Raw genomic sequence first — 13,267 nt, 5'->3', positions numbered from 1 at the left:
GTTGCTTTCAGACTCTTGCCCTGCTTGTTCTTGAAAATGTCCCCATCCTTGTCACAAGCCCTTCTTCTATTTACTGCCAGGGTGGTTTCTGCGGTAGTCACAAGCACAGATAATGAAGCCCGTGTGGATCCCTTTGTGTTATGGTTAAGTGACTCCTCTTTCCATTCTGTTGCCAGTTTGTGACTGAGGCATTCCACAGCCTGTCTTTTCACTCTCCTTCAGTCCACACTCATTCTTAAAGGGACATTTTTTTAATTGGGCATGTATGTGTATCTAATTGCTTTTGAGTAAAGGTATACTCATGTAAATATGTGTTCGTGGAGACTAGAAATTGTCCAATCCTCTGCAGTTACAAGCAATAGTAACACACCATACAGAGCTAGAAGAAACAAAACTCATTATTCTAAGTAAGAGCATGAAGTACTCTAAATCCAAGTCACCTTTGTAGCCCCTATAAAAGAAAAAATATCCTCACAGCTCTGGTAAGATAAAAATTATAAGATTAAAAGGTTTTGAAGCATTTACTGGCAAATATATACATACATTATATTCAGTAGATGAGCATGAAAGAGTCAGTAAAATTTGTTTCTAATATACAGTCATCACATGATGTCAAAATGTCAGTTCGATGACCAGCAGTAAAATCTGGCATGACAAATCCTGTGTCATACCTCGCTAACCAAGACCAGCTTGCACAAGCAGATTGTGCCAAAACAGGAACTAATGCAGAGTATAAATAGACAGCTGAGACTCTTGTCTGATGTCACCTTTCTTCTTCCTGCAGGACAACACCTCATTCTACTCTGAAGCCAGCAGTAAGTCATTCTCCTTTATTATGAGATCAAGTTCCTAATGGAATACATTTACAACTAAACAACAGTGAAATTTTACAGCTAATTACTGCATGTGTGGTTGTTATCAGAATCATACTGATAATTTTAATGAGAACAATTGTTTGTATTTTATCATATAAAGTGATATACATGATTATACAGCGTATTTGTTTGTCTTGGAAATAATATTGTAAAGAGATAATGGGAATGAAACTTCTTTTAACTCTAAAATCAGAAATAATGTCTATGAATTTTTTCCAAGAAGTTCTGTTAGTGGTATCTCTACTAAGACTACAACTTAGCAGTGTAGGGATTTTATTTAAAATGTATTTCTGTACAGTGATACAAATGTTTTTAGAATATGGATGTGAAGGTATCCTTGCCACTGATTTTAAATTTATCAAAAGAATATTATAGCAGTGAACTTGGAAAAAATATGCTATTGATGATCATCAGCAGAAAATATAAATTGTCCATAAAATATATTCAAGACAAGCAAAAAACAAAACATATAGTGTTTCTGGTCATAGGTGAATATATTCTGGTAGCTTATAATTTAATTACATGTATAAATTATGTATATATGTTATATGACAGAGCACGTAAGAACTTTGTGTTTGGGGCAAACAAAAATGTTTCTGGAAAATATTAGGATTTCAAGGAACTACTCAATGTCTATCAGAAAGAAATTATATGCTACTGCAGAAGATAATAACTCCAAAGAGCATTTATGGATGTTTTTTTCCATGTGTCTAAATCATGTGCTCTGTTTTTTTATATTTGAACCTACAGTGCCTGTCAATGTATCTAGACTTCCGAATTTGGATAAAAAGTAGTCAAAGTGACAATAAGTAGAAATCCTGAAAGGTATTAGATAAAGGGATGCAAATTTATGAGACAAAGGGTGGATTGCAGAAATGTGTGTCAGAAATTTCTAGAACAGTGCTACTGCTTAGCAAATTCAAGGAAGCAAGGACATTCCTTCTTGGAAAAAAATATTTTGTAGGAATTGACAGATTGTTTTTGCAACATTTTGTCCATAGTGATTTCTAGCAGTTTGGATGAACTTATGCCCTCTGTTGACTGAATCATACCTCAGAAAAACATGTCAAAGCAATCAAGAGTGACAATTACCATATTATATTGGAATTTATAAAATATTACAGTAGATAATTGGAAGAATATGATCCATTAGAATCATGTTATTTTTCCTGTAATGTGATCATCCTATGTAATTCTGAAGGGGTTTTATTGACATACTTTCATGTCTACATATCCTTCAAAGCATTGCAACTTCTGGCTTTCAGAACTGAGGGTTTTAAGATGGTGCTTCTATTTCACTTCTGTTACCTGAGTTCCTATGGGAAACCTCATTACTAAATCTCTAATACTGAGATTGCTCATGTGTAGAGTGTAGTATTTAGTCACAGTGTCTCCCAAATAGGTTTTTATGAGTTTGAAATGAATCCCATAAAGAGTCACATGACAAGTGACACCAAGCTATAGTCATAGTATCTATGTTATTGTGAGTGTCTAAGTTATGGCAAGGGGTGCTTTGACACATTTCATAAAAATTACTTATTTATGCCTTGTATTCATTCCACAAATTAATTGTAGAGTAAGGAAAACTTTTCTTACTGGTTAGGGGAAACTATTTTCCTAACAAATTTAAAAAGTAAAGTGTGAGTGCAGTCAAGATGGCTCAGTAGAGAATGCACCAGGTATACAAGCTTGGGGGTCATAGTTCAAATCATCAAGCCCATCTAAAATCCAGATGGGTGTGGCTACATGCTATTTATATCTGGCAGAAGGATGAGGCAGAATGTACTTGGAACAAGTTATGGAGTCAGAGCAACTGAAATGGTGAGATCTGAGAGCTCTGCTAGATCTTGTCTCAACTTACAGGGTGAAAAGCAATTGCCTCAGATCTCTATATGCAAGCATACATATATACTTGCATAGTGGCATACCTTCAAATGTTTGTGTGTGTGTGTGTGTGTGTGTGTGTGTGTGTGGCAGGATGTTTTGCATTATACCATTAATAAGAAGATGTGTTCCAAATTCTTTGTTTCAAAATGAAGAGTAAAAACCTTTAGTGAATAATTAACAAACAAATAAACATCATATCCTCAGTAGAGAACATTCTGGCTAGTTTTATCTCAACTTGATACAGCCAGTGTTATTTGAGTGGAGGATACTACAGTTGAGTGAACACTTCTAAATGATCAGGCTGTGTGCAGGCAAATTTTTAGGCAATTTTCTCAATTACTAGTTGAGGAAGTCGGCCTCATTCCATTTTGGGTAGATCCACTTCTGTGCTGGTAACCCTAAGCTCTATAAGAAATCAAGCTAAGGAAATCATTGGGAACAAACCAATAACATCACCTGTGCATGGTGACTGCACCAAACCTGCCTCCAGCTTCCTTTTGTGTTTGAGGTCCCATTTTGGCTTCTCTCAGTGAGCTGTGGTTTGGGACATATAAGCCATATAAACCCTCTCCAAGTTGTTTGTGGTCATGCTGTTTCACCACAGCAATAATAACCAGAACCAAGACATAGATTTACCCAGGTTTTTGAAAAACAAAACAAAACAAACAGACAGAACCTGATAGGAGTGATATGGCAGATTCTCAGTTCTAATTGGAATATGTATTCCTAACAGTATATTTATAAAGGGGTAGGAAACACTTATCCAGAATGGGCTTAGTCATACCATGTTAGTGCCCTGTCATGGTAATAACTGGAAGCTATTGATATTCTTGGAAGGACAAAGAAAGAATTGCTAGACTCCTAGAACCTGAAGAAAGGACCTACATTGCTTTCAGCTCAGAGCATTTGTAGTTGTGTTTCTCTGAACCCAATGCACTAAACATCATAATGCATGCCTTGTTCTCTTCTTTGTTCTCTAGCCATGGCATTAATGCTTGTGCTGTTCTTCCTGGCTGCTGTACTGCCCCCATCCCTTCTTCAAAATAGCTCTCAGGTATGAGTAAGCTTTATTATCTTATCAGAACAATTTAGGCAGCTATGAGGGCTATGCAATTAAGTAACTAGACAACTAGGTCACTCTTCAATTTTTTTTCCTTTGATTTTTTTTGAGTCAGGCTTTCTCTGTATGACACAGAACTCACTCCATAATCCAGGCACCTGCCCTTGCCTCCCAAGTGCTGGTATTAAAGGTGTGTGCAAACACTGACCAGCCTTCAAAATTTTAAAAGACTAGAGTCTGTAGTATCACAAATTACTCATTGATAGTTCAGAGCAGCTGACATTATTTTAAAATTATGGCAAATGTACTTGTAGCCCTAATTACAAGTGAATATTAAACATGGTTAGTTAGGTTGATTAAATTAAATATTTATGCTTATGCTATATCTAAATAAATAGGCATGCATTCATTACACAAAATAAATATTAAAGAAAAGGCTGGAGACAAATATATCATAATAAATATTGTATGAAGAACAATTAAGTTGTATTTTTGCAATATTGTTTAAATATAAATATTGATATTAATTTAAAATACCCTTTTCTTTTTAATGTGGTCAAGAAATAAAATGTACACATAATATTTGAACTATATTTGTATTGAATGTTTTATGTCTCTGGATTTATTTCCTAACAGTTAATGTTTTAAGAATTGTTATTAATTTATTTAATCTATTTCAGTGTGGTCCTCACAGAAACTTCATATTATATTTCAAACAGCACAACTTCAACATATATATATATATATACATATATATATATATATATATTTGTATCTCATTTTCATAAATATTGTGTGAAAGATTATTTTTCTATTTTCAAGTTTAAAAATTTTCTAGAATATAGGTAGGGGTGATGCTAAAAATCACTTGCCTAGAATGCACAAATCCCTGGGATTGATCCTCAGCAACACACACAAACACACACATGCACATTCACACAGAGCTGTTAAGTACATCTACAATGCAAGTAATAAAAATGAGCCAAATATTAACTATTTATAATATGTTCTTTTATTTAGATATTCCCAGTGAGGTTGAGCCATTCTTTTACATGATGGAGTATGTAGGACTAGCCAAGATATTCCTGATCTTGCTAGAAAGCTACTAAAAGTTAAAAGCATTGCACATTTCTGTAACCCTCATACTCTTCTCTGGTCTGGGCATTGGAGACAACTGGAATTCTTCAATAATAGGGAGTGCCAATTACTGGATAAACTTGTTTTGGAATGTAAGCTCTATGGTTTACTTTTTTTGTTACCATATCCAAATTAGAAATCTAGACACTATTTATAATATAGGTGTTTATTGACGTTGTTCATATTGTCAGTTTCTTAAACTGATTCTGTTTTATTGCACCTTTGAACTATCTATGCTCCCTCCATTCCTTCCTAAAGCCTCACTTTTTCCTTTGGTCCACTGATACCTCTTCAGAGAATTTCAAGATACAAATAGCAGAGCAATTTAGAGTCACCTTTGATGAATGAAGTTTTCTTTGAGAGTTATCATGAAGAACTGATTTCCCTGACATTCATTTCCATTCCTGTCTTAAATTTGTGCTGTTGTAATTATTAGGTCATATTACCTACTCAATATAAACCCTTTAACTAGTTTTTATCCTTACATTTCCGTGTTAATTGTATCGCTTTTAAAATATTACCATTGTCTGTCAAGAAAATAGAAGCACACTTATTGTCTCTTGCAGTTTTCAAAACCAAGGAAGGTAGGAAAAAAAAGCAGAAAATAATAATGGCTTTCTCATAAACCATATATTTTGTCTGTTTAGTGGATATTAGCCCAGAAACCTAGAATACCCAAGATACAACTTCCAAAACACAAGAAAATCAAGAAGGAAGATCAAAGCGTGGATACTTCATTCCTCCCTAGAATAGGAAATAAAATATCCATGGAAGGACTGGCAGAGACAAAGTTTGGAGCTAAGATGAAAGTATGGACCATCCAGAGACTGCCCCACCTGGGGGTCCGTCCCATAATCAGCCACCAAATGCAGACACTATTGCATAAGCGAGCCAGATTTTGCTGAAAAAACCCTGATATAGCTGTCTCCCGTGAGGCTTTGCCAGTGCCTGGCAAATATAGAAGTGGATGCTCACAGTCATTTATAGGATGGAACACAGGACCCCTAATGTAGGAGCTAGAGAAAGTATCCAAGAGCTGAAGGGGTCTGCAACCCTATAGGTGGAACAACAATATGAACTAATCAGTATCCGCAGAACTCATGTCTCTAGGTGCATATGTAGCAGAAGATGGCCTAGTTGGCCATCATTGAGAAGAGAGGCCCCTTTGTCTATAAAACTTTATATGCCCTAGAACAGGGGAAAGCCAGGACCAAGAAGTAGAAGTGAGTGGGTAGGGGAGCAGGGCGAAGGGAGGGTATAGGGAACTTTTGTGATAGCATTTGAAATGTAAATGAAGAAAATACCTAATATCTTATATATATATATATATATACATATATATATATATGAAGGATATATATATATATATCCTTCAAAAAGAAAACAAGAAAAAAAAAGAAAGTTAACAACCTTAAGTAGGGTTTTCAGTTGAAATAGAATATCCAAGGAGATATTTCTTAGTGGATAAGCAAATTTTATACTCTTGCAAAGTATATTTTGGTTTCTATTACCTATCTCAAGTTGCCTAAATTCACCTGTAACTCCAACTCCAAAGGATCTACTATACTCCTCTGGCCTCTCCAGGCTCTTTACTCATCTACACAAACAAATATACTTAGTTAAAAACAAATACTTTTAGAAAATGATGCCTTTTCCTTAATAAGTAAATACTGAACATTATTGTTACTTTACTTTTTAATAAAATATGAGGATTTTCCAGCAACGACTTAAAAATGTACATTCTTTCTGTCTTATAAATCACTACTTGTGGCTGAAAAACAACAACAACAAAAAAAAAAAAACAAAGAAAAAAAAAAGATTCACTAGCTGTGAGATAGTCCTTGGCTCAAGGCATTCATTGGTGCTCTCAGAACATAAAACAACAGCTAGATGTGGACATTTTGCAAATACTGGCAACACAGTGTGAATAGATCTATGTGGCAAATGTCTGCAGAAATTTGAGGGAACTAAGGACTACAGGAAAGAGAAGCAATTTATCCAAGAAGTAAGATAAAATGTATGTGCAGTTCTGTCCACTGATAATTAAGCACTAACATCTTGCTCTACACTGTAGAAGAAGAGAGGATTTGAAGTATACTTCCATCAGCAAGGGGTATTTATATCTCTGCCAATTCTTATATCACTTTACCTATCTGTCCCACACAAACACAAACATGTGTAACTAAATATCAGCTTCTGAGTTAACAACAGGTTTATTAGTGTTCATTAAATTGTAAAGCCAGTAATACTCAAGAATTTCAAGAATCCATTGCTTACAAATTGACATGGATATTATATTAGACAATACCCTTTGGAGTGATCACAAAATTGTACTACATATAAAAATTCTCTTACTGTAATAGATAATTGAATGCATACATGTAGTGTGTCTAGACCTCCATAGTCTTACAAGCCTTCAAACTCTCTGTCAAAGTCTGGATATCTCTTTCAAAGATGTATAATAAATTATGTGTTTCATTCCTTAACACTTCCTTGCTATCGCCTAATTGTGTGGAAATGACTTAAGGTTCTCTACAATGCATAACTATCGTTATATTTTCTTAAATAAAATTTGATATTTGTAGCCTAGAAAAAATTTTTACTTTTTTTTTTTTACTTTTACTTTGGCATGCCATGAATTCATGCTTTATTCTCAAATTTCTGTTTCAAATGTTTCTGTTGAAAAGTAAGAGATGTTTTTAAGTTTTAGTTTCAAGGTCAAAGTCTAATATTTCTGAGCACTTGAATAATGACCTTCATTTACCTTAACCATTTTTTTACCAGTTTATGTAACCTTATCATACACTAATGTGACTTTCATTTTATTTCCCTTTAGGAAAACAGTCTTGAGAATCTTTCAACCACTAAAATATCAGTCCAAGAAGAGATTGTAAACAAGCACAACCAATTGAGACGAATGGTTTCTCCATCTGGCAGTGACTTACTAAAAATGGTGAGGGATCACATCAGGGCAGTGCATTTGGAGAGCTGTGTTTTGATCCTGCTGATAGCACCTGTGTTGTTTAAAAGTGTTTGGCTCTACTTTAGTATCTATTTATTAAAATACTTATTGTTTTGTTCATGTGCGTGAATATCTATGTCTGTATATCTATATATTATGACATGTAAGACCCAAGTTCATTTTCTCCTTCTTTGTCTTCAGCCATGATATGATTAGAGTAGAATTTACTAAATTCCCTTTATAACAGTGACTCACTGGTGTTATGGAGCTATATCAATTACAGCCACAGAACTAAAAATAAACCTTTTTACTTTTCTCTTTAGTGATAAGGCACTGTGTTATTGCCTCTCCCTCTCTTAATCTAGGGTCAGAACATGACCTTTCATCTAAACTGTCTTCTGACATGGATCCAGATCTAAAGCCTATATTTTTTAAAAATTCATTCAACTTGTAGAAAGAGAAACTAGCATTTATGAGGTAACTTTTTACAGGTGTGAAAATAGTCTTAGTGATTCCTGTAGTACAGCAACTGTGTAAAGTCTTTATGGTTACTGGTGTGATCTCAGTAAGTCATTATACTATTAAATAATTTAGTATCTTTGGTGATCTTAGGAAGACAGACTACTTGGACTTCTTTGAAATAGAAAAAGGCATACATAAGTGGGATGAACATTGTATATAGGTTATGAAACTACCAAGCAGACAATGACACAGGGAAAAGTGTGTGGAAAGTATGTGAAGAGGAAGGAAATAGAACATGTGTGACATCAAAGGGAAACTGTGCGTGAGAGAGCATGGGAGGATGAGCAGGCTCAGGAAGATGGGAGCAAAAAGCATGTAAAAATAAGCTTATTATAAATGTCACAATGAAAGTTGGTCGTACACTAACATAAAAATTTAGATATATACTATTATATTTATTGACTATGATGAAGTTCATATGGTGCCTACAGAAATCTTGCAGTGATATAAGCTAGTCCTACCAGCCTGCCTGCAAAGATAATGTGCCTTTGAAGATGTATTATTATTTATAGCTATCTCCTTTTTTTTTCTCTCTAGGAATGGAACTATGAAGCTCAAGTGAATGCTCAGAAATGGGCAGACATGTGTACATTCAGTCACAGTCCTATAGAACGCAGGACAACTAGTATGTGAACTCAAAATCACTTATGTATGAATGGAGAATAACATAGGAGGTCCCAGTTTCTCATATTGTGTTAACAAAACTTTTCAAAATGAACACCTATTTTGATACTGTCTTTTAAAAGAATTTAAACATCTTTGGACCAGAATGTCTCAGAGAGGCTCCATATTATGCTAATTGGCTGTTTTATATTTTACAAAAATTGTCTCAGACCATGCCAGCTTTGTGTCTTATAACTAGATCACAAGTGAAACAAGGTAGGGATCATCTCTTTATCTCCTTTAAAGTTTACTAGCAAGATGTTGTCGAAAGGACCCTGATATAGCTTTCTCTTGTGAGGCTATGCCGGGGCCTAGCAAACACATTAGTGGATGCTCACAGTTAGCTATTGGATGGATCACAGGGCCCCCAATGGAGGAGCTAGAGAAGGTACCCAAGGAGCTAAAGGTGTCTGCAACCCTATAGGTGGAACAACAATAAGAACTAACCAGTACTCCCTGGAGCTCCTGTCTCTAGCTGCATATGTATCAGAAGATTGCCTAAATGGCCATCAGTGGAAAGAGAGGCCCATTGGTCTTGCAAACTTTATATGCCTCAGTACAGGGGAATGCCAGGGCCAAAAAATGGGAGTGGGAGGGATAGGGGAGTGTGGGGGAGAGTTTAGGGGACTTATAGGGTAGCATTGGAAATGAAAATGAAGAAAATACCTAATTAATAAAATAAAATAAAATAAAATAAGATTAAAGGATGAAACTACAAATTAAAGTAATATGATGGGGCTTGAAATTAGAATCTCCTTTTAATTTTATCCTATTAGTTTTTATTTATGTGTATGTGTGTCTTGTGTATATTTATGCACATGTGAATGTATGTGCTTAATCAGAAGAGTGACTCTAGAGATCAGAAGGCATTGTATTTTCGGGAGCTGAAGTTACAGTGGTTTTGACCCATTCCATGTGGATGCTACAAGTTGAATTCAAGTGTGCTAAAGTAGCAGGATATGCTCTTATCTGTTCAGGGGCTTTTCCAGCCCTCTGTAATTAGAATTTCTAAATTTCGATCATTTAAGCCAGTATCTGATCTACCTTGTTTTGTTGTTTTCTTTTTGTTTTTATATTGTTTATTTGTTTGTTTGTTTGTTTTTAGTCAGGGTTTCTCTCTGTATTCCAGGCTATTCTGGAACAGAGTCTGTAGACCGGGCTAGCCTCAAACTCATGGAGATCTACCTGCTTCTGCTTCTAGAGTGCTGAGATTAAAGATATCTCCATAAGTGGTAGCTTCTCTGATGATGTGGCTTGTTCATGTTTATAAGATATATTTTTAATTATAAAAATGTATTTTATCTGAGCAACTCATTCTTCATTTTTTTCTCAAAAAAAACCCAAATATTTTCATTAGCTTTCATTACTTCTTTTGTTGTTTTTGGTTTGGTGGAATACAGATCTCACTGTATAGTACAGGAGTTCTTCAAATACATAATCTTGTGTAAGATAGCAATGTGTATGTGGCAAATTCTGTCTTCATTTTTGGTGACAGCAACTTATGTACATTCTGGGTAGCTGATAATTATATTAAGTTAAAAATATATTATTAGACATAATCTTTGCATGAGGATGTATAGAAATTATGAGAACATAAATAAATGGACTATGAGATACAGTACTTCTTGAAACATTACAAATGGTAATCTCTGGATGAATTTGAAAATCATTTAATTATCTCTTATTAAGGTTGTACTTCATAGCTATCACTATTTTAATCACATAGTGTTTAAAATGTTTATTTTAAGTGCTTTAACATTCAGTTAATGTATAAATTAATTTTGAATTTGCAGAAATTGAGAAAATACTAATCTATTTATTGGGTGTTAAAGTTGATTTTTCTCCATTCTTGGAAGAATATTTAGCTCATGAAATTTTAATTTTATACTTAAGGCATGACCGATAAATGTTAAAAGTATTGTTTCTTCTATTTTTGTTTGATTTGTACTTGTAAGTAATGACTATGAAAAGGCTTACACAAAACAATCATGCTAAATATGTATCAATTCACATGAAAAACATCTCTAGTTAGAACAGAAGAGAAATTAAATAAGTTAGTATTTTTATTTTCTAAGACTTCAAATCAACATTTGTTACATATGAAACAAACATACAAAATACACCCTCCCTCATACATATTCACACAGGTATGCTGAATTTAATGTGTCAATGAATCAATTTAAGAAGAGAAGCTACTTAGAAAAAAGACTTCTGTATCTATTCAGTTCATATGCTGTTCAGCCCACAAATTGAATGTCTGTGGCTACTGTTCAGATGAATGATCAAGTCTGAAGCTTGCCTCTTATGAAATAATCAAAAGTAACTGTGAGCAATGTCTTTAAAGAGCAGTAATTCTGCTTTGTATAGCCTCCCTCTATCTCCCACTCCCTCTCTCCCTCTCTCTCTTCTTTTTTTCTTTCCTGCTGCCTTAATGATTGGTCTATTTCTTTCCCAAAGATTTAAGATGTGGTGAGAATTTGTTCATGTCATCTTACCTTGCATCATGGTCTTCTGCAATCCAAGAATGGTATAATGAATACAAAGATCTTACGTATGATGTTGGCCCAAAGCAACCTGATAGTATAGTCGGACATTATACTCAGGTAAGAAAAAATATTTTCTCTATAAATGAGAGGCAAGAAAATTATTGGAATTACTTGATCAGGGCTGCACATCAGCTTTTTTGGCTCCTGAAGGAGAATGAGAACAATTTTCCCAAAGTTTTCTTTCCAGAACCCCTGACAGCTGATTTCCAGACAAATGAGGTGACTGCATTAGCAAGAATTATACAATTGTGCCTCAATTCAGGCCACTGTCAAATAGTGCGTACCAAAGCTAAGAGAGAAAGTAAAGTGCTAAGGGGATTCTGAATGGCTGATTGGAGAGAAGATCCAGATATGGTATAGGCAGATGTCTAAGTCAAGGGTTGGTTTGTTTGTTTGTCCAATAAAACATCATGAGAAAAAGCAAAGTGGGGAGGAAAGGGTTTATTTGGTTTATACTTCTAGGTTGCTGTTCATCACCAGAGGAAGTCAGGACAGGAATTTAGACACTGCAGAAACCTGGAAGCAGGAACTGATACAGTTGTGTTGGAGGGTGTTACTTGAATGCTTCCTGTGCCTTGTCAGCCCTCTTACTTATAGAATCTAGGACCACCAACCCAGGGATGGGCCAACAACCATGAGCTGGGAAGTCCTTCATTGATTAGTAACTATGACTTACATCTATATCTTCAGGAGGCATTTTCTCACTTGAGGCTTCTTCTTCTCTGATGACTCCAACTTTGTCAAGTTGCTACACAAAACAACCAGTACAACTGTCCCCTTGTCAAATTAACACACAAGCAAATGCATTACTTTTGAACCACAAACTTTTTTTTCTTATTTATCTCCAACAAATTACGTTTATATACAAATAACTTTAAAAGTCCCACAGTATTTACAAATTTAAAAGCATAAAAATTTCAATCTCATTAAAAATTCAAAATGTCTTCTAAAAGTATAAAGTTTCTCAGTAGTCCATTCTTGTAAAAATCTAAATTAAATGTAATGTATTTTTCAAGAGGGAAGAAGCACAGCATGATCACAATCTGAAACAAGCAACTGCTAAACCCCAACAGTTTAAATAACTCAATGCCCAGTGTCTGGGATCCACACATGACCTTCTGGGCTCTTCCAAATGGCTTGGATCACCACTCTATCTCTGTCTCCTGTGACTAGGCAGCTTGTCTTCTAGGCTCCTGCTGGCTCCATTTCACTGATGTTGCTGTTATTGGTGGTGGTGGCATGGTATTATAATTTCCAAAAATACTGAGGTCTTCTGCTACAACTGGGCTGTAATTTCAGGTATAGCATTTCATAGGCTCTCTACCTGATACCAAGTCTCAAATTCAATGCATGACATATTCAGTCCTAGTTCTTCAACTGCCACTGAGGTTTCACCTTCATTAATGGCCTCTCCTGACCTCTAAGAATGCCAAACTTCAGCTATTCTCCATGTATCTTCCATGCCTTCAAAATTAGTAACATTACCAAGTCTAGCAGCCAGCAAAAGGTACAACTTTGGCCACATAATCTGGAATGTGGCTTCTCAGTGCCCTCAGGGAAACACTTCCCAGCAGATTTCAACTTAGTGATGATAGTCACTTCTTTTTTTTTTTTT

General features: G+C 35.0%; 1 protein-coding gene across 1 annotated transcript in view; it reads left to right on the top strand.

The window, feature by feature from the left end:
• Positions 1-768: 768 nt before the first annotated feature.
• Positions 769-13,267, top strand: part of LOC110284167 (cysteine-rich secretory protein 1) — a 22,874-nt gene continuing 10,375 nt past the window's right edge. Inside the window, exons 1-5 of the mRNA XM_021149855.1 lie at positions 769-815; positions 3,743-3,816; positions 7,796-7,912; positions 8,981-9,068; positions 11,564-11,709. Coding sequence (XP_021005514.1) covers positions 3,745-3,816; positions 7,796-7,912; positions 8,981-9,068; positions 11,564-11,709 — 423 coding nt within the window. The 5' untranslated portion in view covers positions 769-815; positions 3,743-3,744. The remainder of the gene's footprint in view (positions 816-3,742; positions 3,817-7,795; positions 7,913-8,980; positions 9,069-11,563; positions 11,710-13,267) is intronic.

The sequence above is a fragment of the Mus caroli genome, chromosome 17 (genome assembly GCF_900094665.2).
Source record: "Mus caroli chromosome 17, CAROLI_EIJ_v1.1, whole genome shotgun sequence".
NCBI classification, from domain to species: Eukaryota; Metazoa; Chordata; class Mammalia; order Rodentia; family Muridae; genus Mus; species Mus caroli.
This window is presented reverse-complemented; position numbering and strand designations above follow the sequence as displayed.